General features: G+C 38.3%; 10 protein-coding genes across 10 annotated transcripts; 5 read left to right on the forward strand and 5 right to left on the reverse strand. All coding sequences in view use genetic code 12, as the record gives it.

The window, feature by feature from the left end:
* Positions 1-380: 380 nt before the first annotated feature.
* Positions 381-1,088, forward strand: CANMA_004381 (cytidine deaminase; the record flags this gene model as incomplete). The annotated part of the gene is made up of 3 exons (XM_051816651.1): positions 381-459; positions 654-739; positions 873-1,088. 3 exons carry the CDS (start codon positions 381-383, stop codon positions 1,086-1,088), a joined length of 381 nt encoding a protein of 126 aa, XP_051670020.1.
* Positions 1,089-1,842: 754 nt separating this feature from the next.
* NOP1 (rRNA methyltransferase) lies at positions 1,843-2,772 on the forward strand (the record flags this gene model as incomplete). Its single annotated transcript, XM_051816652.1, has 1 exon — positions 1,843-2,772. The coding sequence occupies one exon, from the start codon at positions 1,843-1,845 to the stop codon at positions 2,770-2,772; it is 930 nt and encodes a 309-aa protein (XP_051670021.1).
* Positions 2,773-3,129: 357 nt separating this feature from the next.
* Positions 3,130-4,566, reverse strand: CANMA_004383 (Imp2'p; the record flags this gene model as incomplete). The annotated part of the gene is made up of 1 exon (XM_051816654.1): positions 3,130-4,566. The coding sequence occupies one exon, from the start codon at positions 4,564-4,566 to the stop codon at positions 3,130-3,132; it is 1,437 nt and encodes a 478-aa protein (XP_051670022.1).
* A 995-nt stretch (positions 4,567-5,561) lies between these two features.
* CANMA_004384 (uncharacterized protein) lies at positions 5,562-8,119 on the forward strand (the record flags this gene model as incomplete). The annotated part of the gene is made up of 3 exons (XM_051816655.1): positions 5,562-5,889; positions 6,777-7,586; positions 7,869-8,119. 3 exons carry the CDS (start codon positions 5,562-5,564, stop codon positions 8,117-8,119), a joined length of 1,389 nt encoding a protein of 462 aa, XP_051670023.1.
* A 71-nt stretch (positions 8,120-8,190) lies between these two features.
* Positions 8,191-14,511, reverse strand: CANMA_004385 (uncharacterized protein; the record flags this gene model as incomplete). Its single annotated transcript, XM_051816656.1, has 1 exon — positions 8,191-14,511. One exon carries the CDS (start codon positions 14,509-14,511, stop codon positions 8,191-8,193), a length of 6,321 nt encoding a protein of 2,106 aa, XP_051670024.1.
* Positions 14,512-15,232: 721 nt separating this feature from the next.
* On the forward strand, positions 15,233-16,288 carry ERG26 (sterol-4-alpha-carboxylate 3-dehydrogenase (decarboxylating); the record flags this gene model as incomplete). The annotated part of the gene is made up of 1 exon (XM_051816657.1): positions 15,233-16,288. One exon carries the CDS (start codon positions 15,233-15,235, stop codon positions 16,286-16,288), a length of 1,056 nt encoding a protein of 351 aa, XP_051670025.1.
* Positions 16,289-16,412: 124 nt separating this feature from the next.
* Positions 16,413-17,159, reverse strand: PGA43 (Pga43p; the record flags this gene model as incomplete). The annotated part of the gene is made up of 1 exon (XM_051816658.1): positions 16,413-17,159. One exon carries the CDS (start codon positions 17,157-17,159, stop codon positions 16,413-16,415), a length of 747 nt encoding a protein of 248 aa, XP_051670026.1.
* Positions 17,160-19,444: 2,285 nt separating this feature from the next.
* PHR1 (Phr1p) lies at positions 19,445-21,049 on the forward strand (the record flags this gene model as incomplete). Its single annotated transcript, XM_051816659.1, has 1 exon — positions 19,445-21,049. The coding sequence occupies one exon, from the start codon at positions 19,445-19,447 to the stop codon at positions 21,047-21,049; it is 1,605 nt and encodes a 534-aa protein (XP_051670027.1).
* A 103-nt stretch (positions 21,050-21,152) lies between these two features.
* Positions 21,153-22,154, reverse strand: CANMA_004389 (telomerase inhibitor; the record flags this gene model as incomplete). The annotated part of the gene is made up of 1 exon (XM_051816660.1): positions 21,153-22,154. One exon carries the CDS (start codon positions 22,152-22,154, stop codon positions 21,153-21,155), a length of 1,002 nt encoding a protein of 333 aa, XP_051670028.1.
* Positions 22,155-23,843: 1,689 nt separating this feature from the next.
* On the reverse strand, positions 23,844-24,585 carry CANMA_004390 (uncharacterized protein; the record flags this gene model as incomplete). Its single annotated transcript, XM_051816661.1, has 2 exons — positions 23,844-24,282; positions 24,363-24,585. Coding segments are annotated over 2 exons (662 nt in total), but the record flags the coding sequence as incomplete, so codon positions are not given.

A 24,585-nucleotide genomic window follows, 5' to 3' on the forward strand; every position in this document is an offset into this window, starting at 1 on the left:
CTTCTCTTATTAAATTTTTTGTTCGGTGTCGCACGACCACGCTTTGGCAGAAAAATAGAGAGTCTGTGTGTGTGTAGTATAGAAACAGAAAATACTCTAAGTTAGTGTTACTAAGCTAAGGAAGATATAGATATAGATATAGATATAGACTCAAAGGAAATGCATCTATATGCAAAGCAGATGGAGGATCTAAATAAAGCTTCTTTTTTCGTGTCGCGTCTAAGTTACGACATGGATACGACAAAGAAATCTTTTTTTTTCATTGTCACACGACCATACATACACAATAAATAAAGATCGCTTATCTCTCATTATTTAAGTGGCTGTTGCTGATATATAGGAAACTTTTAGACTCATTTCTCAACTCAACAACGATTGATATGACAATCCAAATTTACCACGACCATGATGAAGTTTCTACAGAGGAATTTGAAAATCTTCGCGAACTAGTCACAGAGGGTATGTTATACAGAAGAAGTCAAAGTTTGTTACAGTACACTAACCTTTCCATTTTCTCGCAGCTAAAACCCTATCTTATTGTCCTTATTCCAAATTTAGGTAAGTTTATAATTCCCCCGACACTTCCTTGTCATCAACAACAGTGGAAAACTAACAATTTTCTAGGGTCGCTAGCTGCATATTAACGGAGTCAGGTGACTTCATCACTGGAGTAAACGTCGAGAATGCTTCCTATGGCGCAGGGATATGCGCTGAAAGAGCAGCTGTTTCGAGAGCAGTGGTATGTATGCTGTCCTATAAACTAACCCTTATTTCTTTTTTTCTTTTATTGGATGAAGGCTGTTAAGAAAAAGGTGGTCTCCTCCAGCTTTGCTTTAAACATCTACTAACGTTCATTTTCCCTTCTCTTACAGAGCCAAGGTCATCGAACATTCAAAGCCATTGCAATTGCTGCAGATACACCAAAACCGATCGTACCTTGTGGAATATGTCGGCAGTTCATGCGGGAGTTCAACAAAGATCTTGTGCTTTTCCTCTTTAGTAAGCATTCAGATTACATCAAAGTTTACTTGAAAGATCTTCTTCCTTTAAGTTTTGGACCAGAGGATTTGGATATTGAAGCTAAGTAAATATACCTGCAGTGTATAAACGAGAGGCATATGTTAATTTATATCTTTAATTGAAGTGTATATAGCAAACATACCCGTGTTTGTGTGGATGCAATTGTGTAGAGTAGAACCAACTAATGCAATCACAACATGTCTTCACTCCTGCTACCCTTTAAGTCTCAAGAACACTACTATCACCAACTACAAAGCAGCGCTGTATATAAAACTAATCACGTGATTCTGCCTGAGCCGCACGATGGTCATCACCCTTTAACTGAGAAATAAGCATTACGACAACTGAATCCTCTTTTTCCTTCCTTTAAGTAGCCATCACATATTACCAGGTCGTTATGGTCCCCCAGAGACTGCCCCAATTGAGCATTTACATGCCTAACCCCCAAAGGTCCGTCCATTTCCAATCGAATTAGAACCCAAAGAGGTTCGGCTAACCGATTTCGAATGGATGTGATTAGACTGAGCATCTACAGTGGTGACCTCTTTAGATTAACCCTCTCTCATATCATGTATACCATGATATTGGCCTCATAACATCTACATATCATTTGTAGCTTATCTACCTCCAATACCAAATTATTTTGCCTCATCTCCTTTTTCTCTCTTTCTGTCTCTCTTTACGCAATAATAGAAGGAGAAAAGAAAAATAAAAAAATCTCCCAAACGAAAAAATTTTCCTGATGGGATGTACTTTGCCTAGTCCTTATCAAGAAATCACTTTCTTACTTAAATTATATTCAATAATAATCATAACTACATAATGGCATTTGGAGCACCAAGAGGTAGAGGCGGAAGCCGTGGAGGCGGCCGCGGAGGATTTTCAGGAAGAGGTGGCCGCGGTGGTGCCTCAGCAGGAAGAGGTGGCCGTGGTGGAGCCAGAGGTGGCGCCAGAGGTGGTGGAAGAGGTGGAGCTAGAGGTGGCCGTGGAGGCGCACGTGGTGGAGCTAGAGGAGGAGCCAAGGTTGTCATTGAACCACATAGACACGCTGGTGTTTTCATTGCCAGAGGAAAAGAGGATTTGTTAGTCACGAAAAACATCGCTCCTGGTGAATCTGTCTATGGGGAAAAGAGAATAAGCGTTGAAGAACCAGCCAAGGAAGAAGGAGCAGCACCAACTAAAATTGAGTATCGTGTATGGAATCCATTCAGATCAAAGTTGGCTGCTGGTATCATGGGTGGTATCGACGAATTGGGTGTTGCACCAGGAAAGAAGGTTTTGTATTTGGGTGCTGCATCAGGTACTTCCGTCTCTCATGTTGCTGATGTTGTTGGACCAGAAGGTTTGGTCTACGCTGTGGAATTCTCTCATAGACCTGGAAGAGAGTTGATTGGTATGGCCAAAAAGAGACCAAATGTGATACCAATCATCGATGATGCCAGACACCCACAAAAGTACAGAATGTTGGTGGGTATGGTTGATTGTGTTTTCGCCGATGTTGCTCAACCAGATCAAGCTCGTATTATCGCATTGAATTCCCACTTGTTCTTGAAAGACGGTGGTATTGTTGTTATATCCATTAAGGCCAACTGTATTGATTCCACTGTTGATGCTGAAACAGTTTTCGCTAGAGAAGTGCAAAAGTTGAGAGAAGAAAGAATCAAACCATTAGAGCAATTGACGTTGGAACCATATGAGAGAGACCATTGTATAGTTATTGGCCGTTACATGAGAAGTGGAATTAAAAAGTAAGTGCATTTATTTGGAGGAGAATAGTTTGTATATTAGGAATAGTAAATTTTTTTGAGTTTAAGTAAAAGATAGAAGGCGTTGATTAGTAAAAGTAGCAAAAGGTTTAGTCAGTCTGCCAGTCTGCAAGTCTGTCAATTGCTCTTCCAGACAATTCACAGTCAATTGATCACCGATACAGCAAAAAGAAGTCATAAGTTTTAGTTTTGTTTGGAAAGGGTGACAAGAAGTGTTACGATTACTGAGTGATATTGGCGAGTTTTACTTATACTATTCTCTTATACGATCCATATAGAATACAAACATTGTAATATCGTTTAACGTATACCTATGCTTTTCCTCTACAAACTATGCTCAAAATCAATCAATTCTAGCCTCAGACAATGTCAATGGCTTAATGTTATTGGAAAACACTGATGATCCAGATTTAAATCTGTTGATCTTCTTCAATTTCTCGCGAACCACCATGACAGGAGCAGTTGATTTCGTAACAAGATAATTAGACAACGAACCAAGCAAGACACCCTTAATAGCACTTTGCCCCTTTGATCCGACAACAACCAAGGTTGGTTTCAAATTATCAATGAATTCTAAAATCAAATGCCTTGGTATCGGGTGATGGACAATTTCAATAACAATGTGAATCTGTAGCTTTGTGAGCTTCAACAAATTAAGAACCTGTTGCTTTGCTTTGTTTAACATATTGAGACGCTGCTGTTCACGTTGGTTTTCGTTCGAAGTGTTTCCTTTCAAGTGATGATTTGGGTCGTTATCCTCAATAACACATATGATGAACAATACTGATCCATCAACCAACACCGTTCCTAATGACCACTCGAGGGCAAATATAGACTCGGGAGAAAAATCCATACATAACAAAAACATTTTTGGTTTCACTTTGGGATTAACCAATTGGAAAAAATTACCTCTCGTAATGGTTTGAATGACTCTCGAGTGTGTCTTGTTGGAGTCGACCTCTCCTTCACGTATAGTCTCATTCAACTGTGAAGCGAATTCACTGTCGAGCTTATCTTCCACGGCCGATGTATAAGGAACCATAAAGTCGTCCTCCTCAGTGGCACCCTCTTTGTCCTCTTTTACGGCTTGCGATTGTGAGTTTACGTTCCCTTCGGTCTTGACATTTGTGTCATGTCCGTTTCCGTTTTCCTGTTCAATTATTTTCTTCCTATAGGCTTGGTAATTCTCCAACTTCTGTCTTCTGGACTCAACATCCTGGTCAGATTGAATCAAATTCAAGTGCTCCAGTCCCGTAAGTTTGTGCTTGTCACTTGCTAATCTGTTTAATACATCAGGATCGATTTTGGTCCCCGCATTTTTTGCAGCCGCAAGTGCTCGCTCATTCGCTGTCAACTCCTCCAACTTTTTTACTGTGGACCTATCATTCAAATTAGAATTCTCTAAAATGGAACTAACCTCGTTGATCATTTCATCCTGACATGCATAATTTGGCAAGATATTTCCTGTGTCATCATACTGAAATTTTTCATTGTTATCGTCGTCACTAATATGTTCTTCCTCGCTCACCTCATCCTCCCATGAAGCAGATTCATTTGCATCTCCTGCCTTTTTGATTCGTTCCAGGGGATCGTGGTTTGTTATTGACCACTTTAATCTTCCATTATAATCCTCCCTGGAAAAAGAAGGAGAACGGCTCTTGAATGAACCCCTTCGGCCACTACCTGATGCGGCACCAGGTGACAAAGATCTTCCTCTTGACATAGAGTTTTGTATAATGGCAAGTTTTTCTGCCTCTAACCTCGATTGACGACCGGCCATTATTGCTGTTCAGTTAAAGAATGATCAGGCTTTGTGTGTGTTCACCTCCAATTCGGTGGATACGGATAAGCAAATATTTTCAAAGAGCTGTCTGTTGTTAACAGTGTGAAAGTAAAAAAAAAGTCGAATTAAAGAACGGTTTCAATATAAGTTTCAATTGATTTAGAATTGTGCTTAAAATAAAAGGTGATCACTGTTGTTGTGTTGTATGTTGTGCTGTGTTAACTTTTCTCGTCCTTTATTCTCAAAAGGGAGTTTAATTGAAATAACGCAAGGTTAAAGTTTGATAAACACGCAATTTTGTAAACGTACACGACTCTCTTTCTCTCCGTTTAAAATTAGACCTTGTTGTATGCAATGCGGGGAAGTACGAAAGCTCTGTTAACATAGAACACAGAAAACCTTCTGAAATCAACTCATTAGGCCCTAGGTTTAGTGATGTTATTATTGTAGTAAGTATATAAAGTAAATTGTAAAAAAAAATGAAATAGATGTAGCAAACATACGAGGTCCCTTAAAGAGTCACGTGTGCTTATTCAAACATGTCCCGCCTTGAAACAAAAAGTGATGAAATTTGTATCTTTAAAGAGTGCAATTTGACTTGCATTTGCAATCACACTAATCCAATTCATTTCCGTTTGTACCATTAGCCAAAAGCCCATAGGAAGAGGGATATAAGCTGTTTATTACACTTGGCACAAATAACACGACCTCTGGCCTTTTAAGGCTGTCCCCCACTCCTCCTCTGTTAACATATTGTATCTTGAAGAAAATATATTACCCAGTACAGGCTACCCTTAAAACTCACCTGAAATACCTTCTTTCAACATTTGTATCAAATGGTGCATAAGTTTGTGGTTTTAAATTGTTCTCGTGGTGTCACCAAATAATTTTTCCTCAAATTTGGTTGCAAAAGTGGATCAAAACATAAAGAATTACTCTTACCTAATTTGACGATACACCCACCCACCCACACACATACACTAGTCATAGAGATGCCATCGACCAAAAACTCACAGAGCTTGGAAGCAATCAAAGAAATTATAGAGTCTTACATGAGAACCCAGTATAGACCATACTCAACCAATGATATTTTGCTAAATTTGCGTAACCAAGTTCCAAAACAAAAATTGGGAGCAGGATTAGCAGCTCTAGTTGAAGAAAATAAATTGATTGTCAAGGTCGTGGGTAAGACAAGTTATTACTGTTATAAAGAGCTAGTGCTGGAGTCCAATAGTTCGGAAACTGCTTTGTTGGAAAGTGTCACCCAGATGGAGAAGGAACTAACAGATGTTGAGGTTGAAATAAAAGATCTTACAACAGGTAAGTACAACTTTGAACAGTTGCTTAACCAAGAGTTTTCCGTTAACTGACCAATCTAGAAATGAGAGACATCGGGTCGGCTCTTTCCAACAATGATATTTCTCAAAACCTATGCGAAGCTAAGGAAAAGATAAAAATCTTGAAAAGCAAACAGTGGTTTCCCAATGAAGAAGCATTCGACAGTCGTGAGATTAAACAGTTTACCTCACATATGACTCGGGCCCACAAACGATACAAAAGCATCGTAAGTAGACACCACAATTCGCACCAGTCATATCCAATATGAGCTACTAACTGCCAAACCTTAGTTCAATTCGCTTCAAAGTACCTTACTCGATATCACAGAACAGAAGAATATCTTGGTACGTTGTCGATGATATTGCACAAACAACACAATACTAACTCCTATTTATAGCTAACTATCGGTATTGAGGAAAGTGAAATTAAGAAGTACGTCTAAATATCGAGTATGTCAAAGTAGAAGGTTTTCACTATTTGTTAGGCTTTAATAAGTTATCTTGAAGATGAAGATGATGACGATGACCCAACATTTGAAGTAAAACAGAGTAAATATACTCGGCCTACCTCTACCTTTCTCGCTCCGTCCCCTTTGAGTTTTATCAAACGTGATTTTGTGTAATGCTGTGTGTATATTGTCTTCAAAAAAAAAAAAAAACAAAGCCTTGGACAAACAAAATTTCCATAGCCGACGTAGTTCAGACACATAGGACTTTTCATACCAGCAAAAACATACAGAAATATATGAAGCAGCGAGATTAGAATGATATCACGAAACGTGCAGAGAGTTCTTGTTCTACTATCATGTACATTTCTTGGTTTAATATGTGGAACGTTGTACCTTTATTCATCATATAGTCCCCAGCTAGCAAAGCAATTACAATACTCAGCATCTGACTCGTCCAAAATAGCTTTGTGGGGCACGATTGGGACAGCATTGGCAGGTCCAGTTTCCGGTGCGGTAGTGGATCGCAAAGGCTACACCTTGTCACTGCTCATAGGCGCATTTTTAATCATGTTGGGTTATGCAGGGATGAAATTTCAATTTGATCGCCAGCATAACCAGATCCAATTATCTTGCTTTTGGCTATTTTCAATAGGCTTGGGCTCAACTTTCATCAACTCGGCCTGTCTCAAATGCTGCGCGGTTAGCTTTCCAAGTATTAGAGGGGTTGCAACGTCCTTACCGCTAGCATTGTATGGTTTAAGTGCACTTTTTTACTCAGTCATTGCTTCAGTTTTTTATGCAGGGAGGACGTCAGAGTTTTTGGGGTTTGTCGGAACATCTATAGCAGTCATTTATGCTGTCTGTTTTCCTAGCGTGTACATCGCAGACAAAGAGCATAAGCTTCGAAATGCTTCTACATTCAGAAATCATCTGTCTGTAGAAGATCCAGAAAAGAACTTCAATACTGATTCCAAAACCGGTTTATTCAAAAGCTACAAGTTTTGGATACTATTCGCCATTCTTGGTTCTTTGGCCTCACTAGGACAGATGTACATTTACTCAGTGGGATATATTGTTAAATCATTAGTCGGATACGTTGCGACTGGACAAAATTTGGAAAACATAACTACTATTGATGAAATTGATTTATTAATTCAGCAGCAGCAACAGCTACAGGTGGGATTGATTTCAATTGCAAATTGTATTGGAAGAATCTTGTCAGGCATTCTTGGTGACATAATTACTCAATCATTTTCTATGCCGAGGTCATGGCTACTATTAATACCTTCAGTGGGTACAACCTTTTGCCAGTTTCTTACCTCAACCACTGAACACTACACTAACCTTCCCCTTAATTCCTTTCTAGTGGGTCTTTTCTATGGCTTTACTTTTTGTCTCACCCCCATCATCGTGGGTGATATATTTGGCATGGAGAACTTTTCTTTCAATTGGGGTATTGCATGTCTTGCGCCTATCGGACCCAGTTATTACTTCACCAGCATGTTTGGTAAAGAATATGATCTGAATTCGAAAAATCTGGGCTCGATGGATAAAGATGGTGACTTAGTGAGAACAAGTTTGGGGTGCATTTTAGGGAAAAAATGCTATAGTGACGTTCTAGGTGTTACAGCGGGTATCGGATGCATTGCAATCATCTTGGTGCTCATTTTCAATATCAGTGACATGGTATTCAAAAGAAGACCAAGAACTTTATCTCTACTGGATATTCGCAATAATAAATTGTACATAGAAAAGCCTAGCTAATATTTAAATCATACTTGTTTTGAGGATTGTTTCTTTTTTTCTTTTGATGTCTCTAGCCAGTTTCCCACCTCTCACGATCGTCTAAATGACAGAAGCCTAGAAACTCCGCCAGGAGTTCGGGGTGTTTGTACTCCTTCTTGAGAACTGACCCTCTTTGGCCTTGGAAATGCGCGTCGATCTCCCGTATCTCTCAATGCTTCTAAATTCCTATGGGAAGTTGATTTGGGGAATTCGACCAAATTCAGTATAGGAGATGCCTCAATGTCGCCATCGTCATCCACGTCTTCATCAACGCTTAAAGCATCAATGTTACGATGAATCAAATAACGTAAGGCGTTATACCATATATTATGACGTTGTCTTGTTGCACAGGTGATTTTGATTGCCCTATCAGTGGAGTGCACTATAATGCTCTTGTGGTACAATCCAGTTGGAATTGGATTATTGTCATCAACACTATCAACATCCACTATAGCTGCGGCTCGGGTCTTTCTCGATGCTGGGTTAGATAATACGGGGCTACTCTCAGACCAGTATAATGTTAAGGAATACGGATGAACCCAGAAGTATCTCTCGTGTCTTGTCTCTGCAATCATACTAAATGCTGAGCCAAACCTCCTATAGTACTTGAAAAGATATTCACCAATTACAACTTGTGTGATTGCGGGAATCATCAGTTTGTCTGTAAAGGACACATCTGTCGCCATAGAAAACATGCCATTTGATCTGAGCGATGTTGTTGAAAACTCTGAAAGGTTTGACCTTATTGACCCTGAGTGAGTCATCTGTCTCAGCGGATGTACCATGGGTGGTGTATGAGTTCCATCTCGACTGCCAGTATGACCCAAAGAGTGACTTAAAACACCAGGCTCTGAATTATTTCCACTACCGAATGGGACCTGAGGCACATCCAAAACCTTTGAACTCTTTTTAACGTAGCCCCGTTTCTTTGCAAAGTCACCAAAAGCATCATCCGAAAGTTTTTCCACCGAGGTTGACTTATACTTCAAAAGTTGACTAAAGTAACTTGCAGGGAGAACTTTTACATGATTAACATCTGGATGCGGATGAGTCGTGGTGCCAACATAATCAGTGGCATTAATGCATAAAAAGCCAAGACCTTTTGCGCTTGATTTGATATGTCTCACCGATATACCTTCTTCAAGCTGTGGGTTTTCGCTTTCGAGACATTTAACAACTTGTTCCCGCTCAACCAAATCCAACTCCAAAGAACTTAATTTGGCGATTATCTCCTTGATTCTATTTTCGAGCCTTTCTTTATCTAAACGATTGCTTTGTAACGAAATGTATTCTGAATCAGGTACAAGTGAAAGCGAGTACAAATTGGCGGCATGGGCAAGGGTACCTCTACTAATAGTTTTTGTAAGGCGGTCACTATCTTTTATTGGATCTTTCACATTCAAAGGCAATTGGTGATCTCTTGCACCCTCAAATGTATTCTCTGCATCATCGAATTCATTAGGATCAGTAGTGCTCGAGTTTGATACCGAGCGAGAGACAGTGGCAGGGATAATCGTATATCCATGATTTTTCAAATAATGCTCCATCTTTGTTAATGCAGTTTCATTATCATCTGCAAGACGAAGCTCATCTGAAAGTTCCCTCAATGGTTGCTCTTCAGTTTCAAACTTCACAGTGGCTGCGTCTGCTTTCTGCGCCTCCTTCACATCTCTATTTGGATCAGTTATTGTGGAAGCTTCCAACGCCTTCGAATTAGCCACAGATTGAAGGTGGTCTAGTTCGCTTTTCTCAATAACTACACAACCAATGGATTCAGCCTTTTGTTTGAGATAGTTTTGACTAGGATTTTCGATCGAGGAACGTAAAGACACTAACTGATCACAGTTAATCAATTCATGACCAAGTGCCTTTGACTTGGCATTTAAGTGTTCAATATCAGGTGAATCTGAACATTTCTTCAACTTGTCAAGGTCAGGTTTAGCAATCACCCCCAACCCTAAAGTCAATGCTCTTTCTTCAATCAAAGACCTGCTGGGTTCTAGCAATGACTTGTACTCTTGATCAGGAACAAGCACCACATTACGTTCTGCAGCACATTTATTTAAGTGCTCCATATCTGGGTTTTCAACTTTCTTGACTATGTCTAAGAAGTCCGCTTTCTTGATAACTTTGTAGTCCCTTGCTTCAGCTTTCTCTACTAAAAAGTCCACTGAAGGCGATTCAGCACATGACTTCAATTTTGTGAGTTCCGACTCTGAAAGCACTGCCAATTTGTGTTTTCCACATTGCTCCTTCAAATACTCTTCTGATGGTGATTCTATCAGCTGTTTCATCACAGCGAACTCTTCCTTTGGTATGATCACACTACCCGCCTTCTCAGCATGCTCAGACAAATAGTCCGCATTTGGGGTATTAAGTTGAGAATGTAAACTTTCGAGCTCATCAATATTAATCAAAGTCATTTTTTTTGATTTTGCTTGTGCCATTAGTTCGTCCAAATCTGGATCATTTGCTCTGTGACACAATACCAAGTATTCCTCTTCCGGTACAGCTGCTAGCCCTACGAAGTGTGCTTTCTCTGTTATGAATTCCTTTGATGGAGACTCAACAAACGCAGCCAACTCGTCGTAGTCTTGTGATTTAACCATCGTATAATTTAATTTATTAGCATGTTCTTTTAGGTAGTCAATGGAAGGCGAATCAATGCGATGAGAAAGATCAACGTGCTCTGATTCCGATAAGACAACGAGATCTAAAGCTGCAGCCATTCGTCTCACATCATCAACATTAGGATCGTCCCTTATTTTCTTCAACTCAGCAAGTTCATCAAGTTGTACGATATCGTAACCATTCTTGAGAGCGTTGTCTCTTATTTGGTCTGTACTAGGTGATGCATGTGACTCAATCAAACTATTGTACTCTTTTGAATCCACAATAGTCGCATGGTGCTCTCTAGCTTTTCCGGTTAAGTATTCAAGGCTTGGGTCGTTCACAATATTTTGTAAACTAGTCAAAGTCGATGATGAGACCAATTCTTGATCATATAATTGAGCCTTTTCTTTCAAAAAATCAATAGTGGGGTTATCTAACTGTGAACGTGACGTCTCATGGTCCAGTAGAGGAATAGCAACAAAGCCAATCTCCTTTGCTTTCTGGGCCAAGTGCTCTTTAGAAGGGTTATTAGCTTTCGCACTCAATTCATTGAATTCCTTCTTTGGCATGACGACTAACTCTTTCTCTGATGCCCTGGAAACCAAAAATTCTTTTGAAGGATTGCTTTCTAGCTGCTCCAATCTCCCCATTTTTTCAGTAGTGACGACTGAGCAACCATATATGGAGGCTGTCTTTTCAAGCATAACTCTTGATGGATTTGTTAATTTACTGTGTTCTTGTTCTTCGAGGACAACCAAGCCGAGAGATTTGGCCAGTTCTTTTACTTCGTCAGCACTTGGGTCAGTTAATTGCCTTTCCATTGAATTAAATTTGTCTTCAGGTAAGACGACATAATGCATTACGCGTGCTTTTTCCTCCAAATGTGCCAAGTCTGGCTCATTTGCTTTCTCTTTTAATGTTGAAAGCTCCCTATTATCGATCAAGGAGAGATCAAGCTTTTCGGCACTGTCCTTTAAATAGTCCATGTCGGGGTGTTCAAGTTTATCACAAAGTTCTTTGAATTCAGATTTATGACAAAGATGGAGATTCAAGTTATCACAATGTGATCGAAGGTCCTTTTCTGCAGGATGACACAAATTTTGGTATGTTTTATAATCAACAACAACCATCCCCATACAAGAAGCTCTGGACTCAATTTCTTCAATTGTAGGTTTGTTGGCTCTTCTTTCTATCTCATTAAACTCGGAACGATCAATAACTTGGTGATTGAGTTTAGTCGAAACATATTTGATGTGTTCCAAGTCAGGCTCATTGGCATTCTTGACAATAGAGGTGTACTCGTCATTTGCTACCACTGCCAAATTCTTCTTTTGAGCTACAGTCTCAATCTGTTCAATGGTTGGATCTTCTGCTTTCTTTTTCAATTCCTCAAGGTCGTCATTTGATACCACCGAGTAACTCAACTTGGATGCAACATCCTTAACATGCTCCAAGTCAGGATCTTCTGCCTTCTTGACAATAGAGGCGTACTCGTCATTTGATACCACCGAGTAGTTGATCTTGGATGCAACGCCTTTAACATGCTCCAAGTCAGGCTGCGTGGATAACCGTTGCAATTCTTCATATTCAGTCCGCAGAACTAGTGTCATATTATTTTTTGATGCAACCTCATTTAAATGAGAAACAGGTGGACTGGACGCCATGGTTTGTAATTTTTCCAAATTCTGCTTTTCAACAAGAGCATAACCCTTCTTGTCGGCAGCTTGTTCTAGGTGCTCAAGACTAGGTTTGTGGGCAAGCGACGACAACTCTTCATGTTCCTCCTTTGTCAATGTTGTTAATCCCTTTTTCTCAGCGTGTTGCTGTACTTCTGTAATACTTGGGTTTTTGGCTCTTTGAAGCAAGTCTTGAAGTTCTTTGTTACCCATTGGCGTATGCTCATGTGCAGTTAGGTGCTTTTTCAAATAGTCCAATGTCGGGCTATCAATCATTTTACGTGTCTTGTTGTGTTCAACGGAAGGCATAAGAACGTGGTCATGCTTGGATGCTAGATCATTAACGCTTGCCAACGAAGGATTCTGCAACGATGTAATTTCGGATTCAGTCAAAACCTTCAAGTTCAAATTTTTCGCTTTTTCTCTTATTTGATCCTCTTTAGGATGAAGAAAATGCTGCAATTCTTCATTTGAAATTAAATATTTGTTGTGTTGCTTTGCCTTTTGCAGTATGTGCTCTATGTTGGGGTTATTTGCAAGTTCATTTAATTCTTTATAGGTGTGGCTATCTATAGCAACGAGCCCGAGCGATTGGGCACGGTTAGTAATGTATTTGATATCTGGCTGATCACATAGTTGTGCCTTTTGCTCAAGTTCTTTCAATTTTGCCTCCGGTATACTAGTGACACCCTCAGGTAGTGACTTAATGCTCTCTACCTTATCGACTAGCTTTTGGTATTCGGTAGTTGTTAACACCTTCATACCTCTATTCTCAATTAGTGCAGCTAATTTCGCATCGTGCTCACTATTCTTGGGCAAATTCTCAAATTGACTGAAAATGTCAGCTACCGATTTGGTATCTTTAACGTGTTCAATGTGTTTACCGGTAGTACTTGGAAAATCCTGTATTGATGTGCTCTCGATGTTTTTTTCTAGGAAGTCATTCCTATCAGTTCCCTCACCAGTGGAGAGTTTAGATAATTTGCCAATTTTCTTCTCAGTACGATTCCCCCCACCAGAAGAAGGCACTTCTTTGATTAATGGGGTATCTTGCTCTTGCTCTTGCTTGGTAGATTGACTATTTACATCCTGGGAAGGCACTTTACCAACCAAAGTTTTCAATCTTGATATCGCATTGCTTAAATTTGAACTCTTCGAACTCAAAGACTCGCCTTCAACTTGCTCTAGTTCCTTCAAGATTGATTCAAGTCCAGAAACATAAACATTGGAATAAGTGCCCATAGGAATAGCCAGCTGTTTTGAGGTATCAGGGCTACTAGTGACATCTTTAGCTGCTGCAGCAGGTTGAATAGTAGCAAGTTTAGACTGTAACACATCATTTTCATCATTGAGGCTTTCTACACGTTGACTTAATTCCATGATGTCCTTTTCATATCTGGTATGCATATCCTTTAGTTTCTTCAGTAACAACGAATTTGTAATATCTAGTTCATCATTATTTTTCGTTATATGATTCAACTGATTGTTCATGTCCTCTTGAAGAGCCTTTAGTTTGTCATTGCTTTTCTCAAGTGCTTGCAAGTCATCCTGCAAACTACTAACCTTGCTCTCCAACAGCCAATTTTTATCCTTCAACTCACTTTCGTTGGAGCTGTAAGTCTGATTTGAGTTGCTTAATTTGATAGTTTCTGCTTTCAAAGTTTGGGCATCTTGCAACGCCTGCTTCAATTTCAGTTTCAACTTACTATTGTCTGCATTCAACCTTCGACATTCTATCATCAAGTTGTCACTCAATCCAACCACAAAATTCATATCATTACCTTTTGACTCTGCTGCCAAAGGTAAAGATGGATGCAGTTTCTCAATCTTTTTTGATCTTTTGACAGCTGGCAAGCCCAAACCGCTTGAAGTTCGCCTTTCTTGATGTAAGGATGAAGCAAAGGCATTTTCTTGATCATGATGCTGGCTCAATGGGTGTGTGCCTTGCTGCAGTTGCTGCAGATTCGAACTGGTAGATTCTCTTAGCGTGTTGTGAGACGATTTCTTGGTAAACAATCGTCTCTGCATATCTGACAATTGTAATCTAATGTCATCTTTAGAGTTATTATCATTTGATGACATTCCTGATGTAAAATTAGATATGCGTATGTTTATGCGTGGGTGTGTATGATGAGAATGGTGATAAAAGATTAGAAGAGTTTTATGAAATCAGCACTCTCTTTCTCTTTCTGTGGTCGAATGATTTTGTTTTTTTTTTTTTTTCTGTTTACATTTTGTTTACATTTTGTCTCATTAATTTATTCATTCATTTATTCCTTTTGCTTCCTTCTATTCTTCTCCTCTTATGAAAGAAAAAATACGTTTATAGTTAAAAAGTATATATACTTTGAGTAGTTTAGATTCTATAACTAACAAGAATAGTCAGTAAATATTTTATTTGAAATTGCTCCTCTTTCATGCTTCAGTATATTTCTATGGTAAAGCCCTTTTTTTTTATAATTTTTATTTTTGAGAACGATTATGATGCCGGTCACGTGATTATACATATCATTGGTTCAAGTTGGACTTTACCTGGCTATATAGACCTCTATTTCAACTTATTTTATCTTCAAAAAAGCAACCTACATGCAATTTTTAAACGACTGAAAAAATGATCTTTTGTAGCATCCCTTGGAATGATATTCTTTTCCATATACATATATACATTTGAAGACTCTGTACGCGTTTTTTTTTTTTTTTCCTTCTCTCAATAAAGCAAAAACAAAAGGGAAAATTAAATTCCTCCTTGAGCCTATCCGCCATTTTCAACGCATATTCGCTTTATCAAAAACAGATAGCTATTATGGCAGGTAAAATTTTGAACTCTGTTCTATTAGTTGGTGGTTCTGGGTTTTTGGGACTTCATTTGATCCAACAATTTGTCACTCATTGTCCCGGTATAAAAGTCACCGTATTTGATGTTCGTCCTTTGCCGGAGAAACTTTCCAAATTTTTCACGTTTGATCCAAAGTCTATTGAGTTCTTCAAAGGAGATTTAACCAATGCTGATGATGTGGCCGATGCTATACGAAAGTCGCAATGCGACGTGCTCGTTCATTCGGCATCACCAATGCATGGACTATCGCAAGACATTTATGAAAAAGTTAATGTGCAAGGTACCAACAATTTACTTAAAGTAGCTAAAGAAACTGGAATTGGGTCATTTGTATATACGTCATCAGCTGGAGTTATTTTCAATGGTCAGAATGTCATTAATGCTAATGAATCATGGCCATACCCTGAAGTGCATATGGATGGATACAATGAAACTAAAGCTATTGCCGAGACTGCCGTATTGGAAGCCAATGACCCTGATAATGGATTTAGAACAGTGAGCTTGAGACCTGCTGGTATCTTTGGCCCCGGTGATCGTCAATTAGTTCCTGGCTTGAAAGCGAGCGCCAAATTAGGTCAATCCAAGTATCAACTCGGGGACAATAACAATTTGTTTGATTGGACATATGTTGGAAATGTTGCTGATGCACATGTACTTGCAGCTCAAAAGCTCTTGGATGAAAGCACTAGAGATAAAGTTTGTGGAGAGACATTTTTCGTTACTAATGATGCACCAACTTATTTTTGGACCTTGGCACGAACAGTGTGGAAGAATGATGGAGTTATAGACCCATATTACATTAAATTGAATAGGACGCTTGCCATTGGATTAGGATACATTTCACAATTTGTATCCAACTTTTTGGGCAAAGAACCCGGTTTAACTCCGTTTAGAGTTAGGGTTGTTTGTGCAACCAGATACCATAACATCACGAAAGCTAAAACATTGTTGGGGTATAAACCTGCAGTGGATTTGGAGACTGGTATAATCAATACTCTCGAATGGATCAATGAAAAGTTATAAAAGACAGATATATTTGTATACGACTGACATAATTTTTTTTTATTTTTGTTTTTTGTTAGAGAAAGCGGAACCGCCACGATTGAAGAATAAACAACGGCGGCGACACATGATACTAATTCCTCACTTATTGGATGGCAACTAGTAATACAAAGATGAATAACATCACCATATTTGGTAAATTGAATCCAATTGAACCAGATTGTTGTTCATTCAATGAACTAACTGTTGAGGAATTTGTATAATTGGAAGAAACATTCACAAGGATCACTGCACTTTCTTCCACAACAACTGCTTCATTTGCAGTATCTACTTGATTGTCTTCCTCTTCTGCTTCTTTCTTCTCTTCATCATTGACCAGCAAGTTGGGATTTTGATTTTTGAAATGGGGTTGTTTAGTTAAGGACTCAACATTGTAAACTTTACTTTGTAAACTGGCATCAACTGCTTCATCTAAAACCCTTGGATCTTCTTCATCAGTCTTGACAATACTCTTTCTTGGAGGCTCAGGGTCTTCTTTTTTAAATGGTAAAGAACAAGCGTTGACTTCATTCATTTCAGCACAGTCCAGCAACAACACAGTCAAGAAATTGGTATTGGGGTTTCCCGGGCATAAATGATAACACTCATCATCAATACTCTGCAAAGCACAACATTCACAAGCTAAATCATTAGGCTTGCACTCGTCTAATTTGGAAAGAACATCGTTGCAACAAGTGGATAATTTAACTAAATCATTTGGTTCACATTTGGCAGTTTTACGTGGTTTTGGATTCATATAAGTTCCATATTCACCAACTTTGTTTAAGGAAGCGGCACAGATACCCGTAATGAGGACAAATAATAAGATAATGGTGCTTAATTTGAATGACATTGTTGAATTGCAATGTTTGATATGTTTGTGGTTGGAGGGAAAAAAACACCGATAAAATTGAAGCTCTAAGTTATATTTATGGTTGATTTAACTGCAAAATTAATACACAAGAATTAAAACGAAAAAATAAAAAATAAAACACACACACACCGACACCGACACCAACTCAAAAAAATGCAGTCTGGGTTTAAAGGGCAATTGTGCTTCCTTTAATTAGCTTACGTGGATTGATTTTAAAGGTATATGGTGGAGCCTTTGGTGGATATTACGAAACTTTCGAGATGTGTCTTTAGCACTATGAAGCAACTATAGTATAGTATTAACCAAACGGTGACGGGGTGGTAAAAAAAAGGTACTATACATCTTCAATTATATTTGTATCGTTACAAGTCATGTACTAATTTGGTTTTAGATGTACTCCTAATGAAGAAAGCCACAGCGAAAGAATCCTTGGTATGAATATTGGAGATTATTTTATATTAGTGGAGGCGTACTTTGACCAAACAAAATTGGAAGATGAGTTATATTGACCAGTACTAACTAAAAAACTGATCCAATATACATCTAGTCAAGTCTGTATTAGCTGAACCCTGAAAACATATGCCGCCATACCCCTGTTGTATTGATGAACAAAAGTACAAGGAAAACAAGGACGCTCCGTCTACCAAGGAGGTGTGTTGTGATATCGTGAGATTGTAAAATTAATTTATTCATGGATGGATTACTATGGTACATTTCATTCGGTTTTTTGAGTTGTGCAAATACCATTGACTGTTGTACTAAAGGTGTATTAGACGTTATTCTAATGTCGTAAATATACGACAACAATATGTCGATTAGCTTTGTGTAGCTCTAGTGATAGTGATGTTACTGTATACTGAGTGATACATTGTTGAGCTACAAGTAACATACGATATGCAGCCACAAGGAGGATATACAAGAGCTCAATTGAACCACCCGTGTTAACTATCCTAGGTAGGATTATAACACTGTTAAACTGTGAAACTGAAGGTTCAATACTATCGATCCATTATGAAAAGTCGTGCAAGAACCGATATATCAATTGGTAGCTATTCCCCTCGTTTTGATAGAAACTTAAATAACATTGCCTCCCCCCTTCCCCTTCGTCATTTGGCTGCAAACTTCTAATTCTGGACTGTTATAATGTCTCTTTTACAACTGACCTCCTTCCAAAATTCAAAATTCAAACTCTTTTTCTTGTGTATGCCTGTGCCAAGTTAAAAATTGCAAAATTTTATTTTTTCTTCTTTTGTACTTTTTACCATCACGCGTATATGTATAGTGTATTGTATGTTTAATAACTCAGCCACTTTTAGACGAACTAATTGAATAGAGTGTTCTAATTGTATGTTGAAGCTTACCATCTGGCATACAGTAAGTTAGATACATTAAAACGGCTATTATATCTTTTGCAAATACAAAACAATGTTTTTCAGTCATTTTCTGTCGGATCACGTGCAATATTATACGTGATTTTGTTTTGTTTTCTTTTTTGTTTTTGTTCTTTTGCTTTAAAATTTCTCGGCTAAATTTTATTTAACAGACCGACTGAGCAACTAATGTGTAGATATAAATGGTCTTTACACAAATCAAATACATACATACATACACTAACTACATGAAATATACTCTTTTTGCCTTAAAAAGAACAACAAACAGAATAAATACTGTTGTCACATGTATCATTCTTTACATATTTTTTTTGTTGTTGTTGTCGTTGTTGTCGAAGGTGTTTTTTGATGTCTCTCTCTTTGATTATTGGATGTTTTCCTTTTTCTACTTCTTTTGACCTATGTTTGTCGTTACACGGTTTTGTAAGTATATATAGCTGTAAAGCATGTATGTACAACTAATGCAAGAAAAAGCGGGTATTAGCCAAGGAAATAATTTTTATTGGGTGGTTTTACAAAAACAAAAACAAAAACAAAGACACAAGAATTTTTTTCAAGAATAAAATTTTATTTCAACTACAAACTACAACTTCGACAACGAAGCAGAACTATAAATACTCAACAAGATCTGTTCAGAAGAAGAAAAAGATGAATAATTCAAATACAAGATTATATAATTCCAACAATTACACTTTAGCTCAAAACGTGTGAAAAAGCTTTTCTTTCGTTTCCATTTTGATTATCTAATCAGCCATCTTTTTTCGCAACCACAAATAATACACAAATCGTACTTGTTGGTCCACAACTACAAAACAGCACTTATATAACTTCACATAGTTCCTAGTATAGATTCCTTCAACATCCATACAGGCAATGAAATTCAACACTCAACTCCTTCCTTGCTTGCTCTCACTTGCAGCTCCAATTTGGGCTAAATTTGAAGATACTACCCCACCCATTGAAATTGTGGGCAACAAGTTTTTTTACTCCAACAATGGTTCACAGTTTCTTATGCGTGGTATTGCTTACCAAGAAGACACTGCATTAATCTCCAACTCCAACCTCACATATAAAGACCCTTTGGCTGATGTTGAAGCTTGTAAACGAGATGTCGAGCATTTTAAAGCTCTAAATACCAACTGTTTGCGGGTATATGCAATTGACCCCGATTTGGACCATGAGGAATGTATGCAACTTTTAAGTGAAGCTGGGATTTATGTTATTGCTGATTTATCACAACCGCAAACTTCAATCAACAGGAACGATCCTCTGTGGGATTTAGATCATTATGAGAGATATACTGAAGTTATTGATAAATTGAGCGAATATTCCAATGTATTGGGGTTCTTCGCCGGTAATGAAGTTACCAACAACAGATCAAATACTGATGCTTCACCATTTGTTAAAGCTGCAGTTCGAGACATGAAGAAATATATTGATGATTCCGATGGAATGAGGAAAATCCCTGTTGGTTATAGTTCAAATGATGACGAAGACACCAGAATTGCCATTGCTGACTATTTTGCTTGTGGTTCAGTTGAAGAAAGAGCCGATTTCTTTGGGATCAATATGTATGAATGGTGTGGAAATTCAACGTTTGCCACTAGTGGGTATCAAGATAGGACCGAAGAATTTGAACATTTGCCAGTGCCCATCTTTTTTTCAGAATATGGATGTAATGAAAAGAGACCACGTCTCTTCACTGAAGTTCAAACATTGTATTCACCATTGATGTCAGATGTTTGGTCTGGCGGTATTGTTTATATGTATTTTGAAGAAGATAACGAATATGGTTTGGTATCAATTAGAGGGTCATCAGTTTCCATCTTGGACGATTACAAATACTACAGTTCAGAAATTAACAATATTAGTCCTAGTTATGCCAGAGCCTCCAATGAAGACACCGCTACCCTGACCATTACATGCCCAGACACGGACAGTTCAACTTGGCAAGCATCAGCAGATTTGCCTCCAACTCCAGACAAAGATTTCTGTGACTGTATTGCCAAATCTTTTGATTGTGTGGTTGCCGACGACGTAGATGAAGAAGACTACGGTGAAATTTATGCTGAAGTTTGTGGAAGAATTGATTGTTCCGATATAAGTGTCAACGGAACTTCGGGTGACTATGGTGACTATTCCTTTTGCTCCCATCGTGACAAATTATCATTTGTTTTGAATTTGTATTACCATGGCCAAAATGAAAACAGCAATGCTTGTGATTTCAATGGAAGTGCATCAGTTAACAGGAACGCTGAATCAACTTCAAGTTGTGGGGTTGGCTCAAGTAGAAGATCTCAAGGTACTGGTACTGCCAGTGCAACTAGTAGCAGCAATTCTCAGTCAACCGCTTCGGGATCAAGATCAAACACCAACGCTGCAAACAACAACAATGTTTCAAGCATGTCCAGATTCAAATTATTTTCCTATGTTGGACTAGTAACTACTCTTGTTGGTGGCGTTTCATTCATTTTTTAAAAGTGTTTAATTCTAAATCACATATAGTTTTAACAGTTTGCTTTATGAGTGTAGGTAGAAGTAAATAAAAATGTAAAATTTAGATTTATACAAAAAAAAAACCCTACTTAGAAATCATGAAAATCTCATTCAATGCTTTGGGGTCCATTACTGAGGCTCGTTTTTGTCTAATGTATTTTGCTCTTCCTGATAATCTCGATGCTATTGGTGTGGGCGTGGAATCTCGAGACAGCAGTGAATCGAGATTGGATATGGACGAATCTACTTCAGCCTCTAGCCGGCTTTGTTTGGAATTCATCGAGTCTTTGCCTCGACTTGAATCATATTTAGTTGATTTAGAAGATTTGCTCTTCTTTACTTTCCCATCTTTCTTTTCCTTTTTATCCTTCTTTGACTCCTTTTCCTTCTTCTCTTTCTTCTCTTTTTTTGATTCCTTGTCCTTGTCCTTTCCCTTCTTTTCTTTCTTTTTTGATTCCTTGTCCTTCTTCTCTTTCTTCTCGGACTTCGAGACCTTGTCTTTATTCTTCTTTTCCTTCTTCTCCTTTTTCGGTCTCAGCACAACATAAGAATCATCTTTTTCCAACTTCATCTTCTTCTCCAGTGGTTTCTGTACATCCCCCTCCTCTTGCACTTCCTCAAAATCTCGTTTTTTAGTGTCTTCCTGACTCTTATTCTTGTATGAAATTAGCATCTTATTGTCCTTGTCCCATGTACTCAGTAACACTTCCCCCTTGACAAACCTCATCCCCCATTTCCCATTCAAAATGTTATCGTTTCTCTTCTTATCAAGTACACTATTGACCTTCTCTTCATTCCCATTCAATCTTCCCAAAATTCGTTGAAATGCATCGAGTCCACTGCATTCATCCAAATTCTTGTCTTTGTCTGCTTTCTTCAATTTGGCACCTAAGCCCGTGTTATCGGTCTTGATGTGAATTTTCAAATGAGTAGTTAAAGAGTCCTTGACTAACCCAAGACCTGAACCGGGAGCCCAACCCATTTTTGATAAGTACTGGTGCCCGAATCTAGATGTGTCATTGGACCAGTTTGTGTTTCTAGGGTCTAGCCCAAATCTTTGCTTAACTTTTGTACCCGCAAGACCCATGGTGAGTTAAGCTAGTTAATATTTGTTTCAAGTTGTTAATGATAAAAGATCTACTGATAAAGGCATCTCTGATTTTTTTTTTCTCTTTTTCCGGTTTACAATGTGAGACCTAAACAGTCAAATCATCAACCTTGCATACTATTACAAAAGACTACAATGCACAGGCATCAACGCTTAATTGAAACGAAAAATTAGTTGAGAAATAACAATATTTGAAAGGCTAAGCTGTTTCCTTATTTTAATTTCAACAGTCACTTTGATCCTAAAGTTACGGCAATTTGATTTGACAACCACTCTTTATTCCATATTTTTGACCTTTAAATCGGTTGTCGTGTTACTCGATAGATGAGCTATGCTTTATGAAAATTGCAGCTCTATGATTTAGTAATGTGTTTGCGTGGAAATCTACAGGAGGATATATCTATACAACTGCTGATGGCTGATGCTCAAAGTATACAACATGGGCCGAGGCTTCTACCGCCCACCAGGTTGAAATTTATAAAGTTGCCTGGAGTCGAAAAACGAGCATCAAAAGTGAAGAAGAATCAATACACTCTTACGTGTGTGGAGTTATGTTTGTTGGATCGGAACTTTTTGTCATTCTAATCTTTTGCTTCCAATGAAGAAAAGCAAACGAACATAAGCAAGTGGACACAAGCGGAGAGTTTCATTAAGGGAACAAAATTGATTCGATTGCTTTAGGAATCCAGGATTATGATACAGCCATTTACTAGCCTATTTCTATTTGCTTAATCTAATGCCACGATCGGTTACCGTTGCTTCTTACCATCATTCATTCCACAATACTAATGCTTGCAAACATGTGATACGGATAGGGGTACCACTTGACTCAAGAAATACGAAACATGCGAATTAGTTGAAATGCCACTTTCATGTCGACCTCTGGTTGAAAATGTTCAAGATGTATCTCACCACATGAAAAATGCCCAGCCCAGAAGACGTTTCGAAAGTTGTTCAGTGGAAAATTGGAGGTCTAATTTATTTTTAACAATCGAAATGCACACTTAGATTGGTACCCGACGGGTGTAATTTTTCTAGCAGCTGACCTCTCTTTATAGTTACCAAATGAAGGACTCAATTCGACTGGTTAATCTAGAAAAGTAGAGGGCTTGCTCTCTTGGGGAGACTTGTTGTATGATTTGGAAATACACAGAGGACTAAGGTGCTACCCCTTGTTTCATGAAAAGATCTTTATGACAAATCCTAAAACAAGATCCTTACTAGACATATTCATGAAGAGTCAAAAGTGAGAGGATCCAGCGTCAAGAAATCGCAACCAGAGATCAATAGAGTGTTACCAAGGGATGTAATAGGAAACAGTATGATACACAAGTACAACCAATTCCTAGTAAATGTTTTAGCAAGTCTGCATCACCAGGAACAAGACTTCAACACCCCACAACCAACACCAATCAATTTTTAAATGTTTCAAAACTTCCACGTCCAATGTCAACCAGTATTTCAAATTTGGGTTGTAAATCATATTGTATGCCACAAATAGCAGATCAAGCCAGGTTTGAACAAAACGACAAGCAGAAGAAACGGACAACATAAATATTGTCACTGCATCCAGTACATTCTTTTGATTTCACTAGGAGTGGTTATGAAGACCAGGAAAGGAGCCCAAACAGTAAAGATTGTGCTCTCACATTACTTCCATAATGTGGGCTATTCCAAAGTCTCGTTTCTCCCGTATGTACCAAGTACTTTTATAGCAGTATCTACTTTCTTTCTGTCGATTTTTCCGTCGTTCTTTGACCGAAGTCGGTCAAGGATGAGATTCAAGCGGATATGTAATACGACTGACGTACTTGTTATATCCTTCACATCTACATATGTGGTATTTTCATTGAATATTTGTTTATGATATTCATAAAACCATTTTAGTTGTGAATTGAATTGTTTCTCACTAATGCGCATCTCGTGCATACTTAAAGCTTCATTATGGGGTAGCCACAACATTTCCATGCTGTCCAACATTTCTTCGATAGTATCAGCTTGGGTTAAGCTGTCATTTATCTCTCTGTTTACTTCACTGACCAGCTTTATTGAATCAAATGCAAATCTTGCCTGTTCGTCACAGGTGTGTGCACACTCATTAGTTCGCCTATTATACAACGTATTAACGGGCTGGAATGCTGTATTTTCAGATTTTGCTCGCCATTTGGTATTTGGTAGGTGACATACTCAACTGGATCATCACTCAATGACAACTGTTCAGTTTCCCCCGATTGTATTGATGCATGTTGAGAAGCTGACACTTGTTGCAAAGATGGAAATTCTGATGTTGGTGTTGCTGATGTTAATGATGTTGCTGATGTTAATGATGCTGATGTTGGTGATAATGCTGATGTTGGTGATAATTCTGAGATTGATGGTGGTTGTGATACCAATTCATTTTGTTGAGCAA

This window comes from Candida margitis, assembly GCF_024628925.1.
Source record: "Candida margitis strain CBS 14175 chromosome Unknown scaffold95, whole genome shotgun sequence".
NCBI lineage: Eukaryota > Fungi > Ascomycota > Pichiomycetes > Serinales > Debaryomycetaceae > Lodderomyces > Lodderomyces margitis.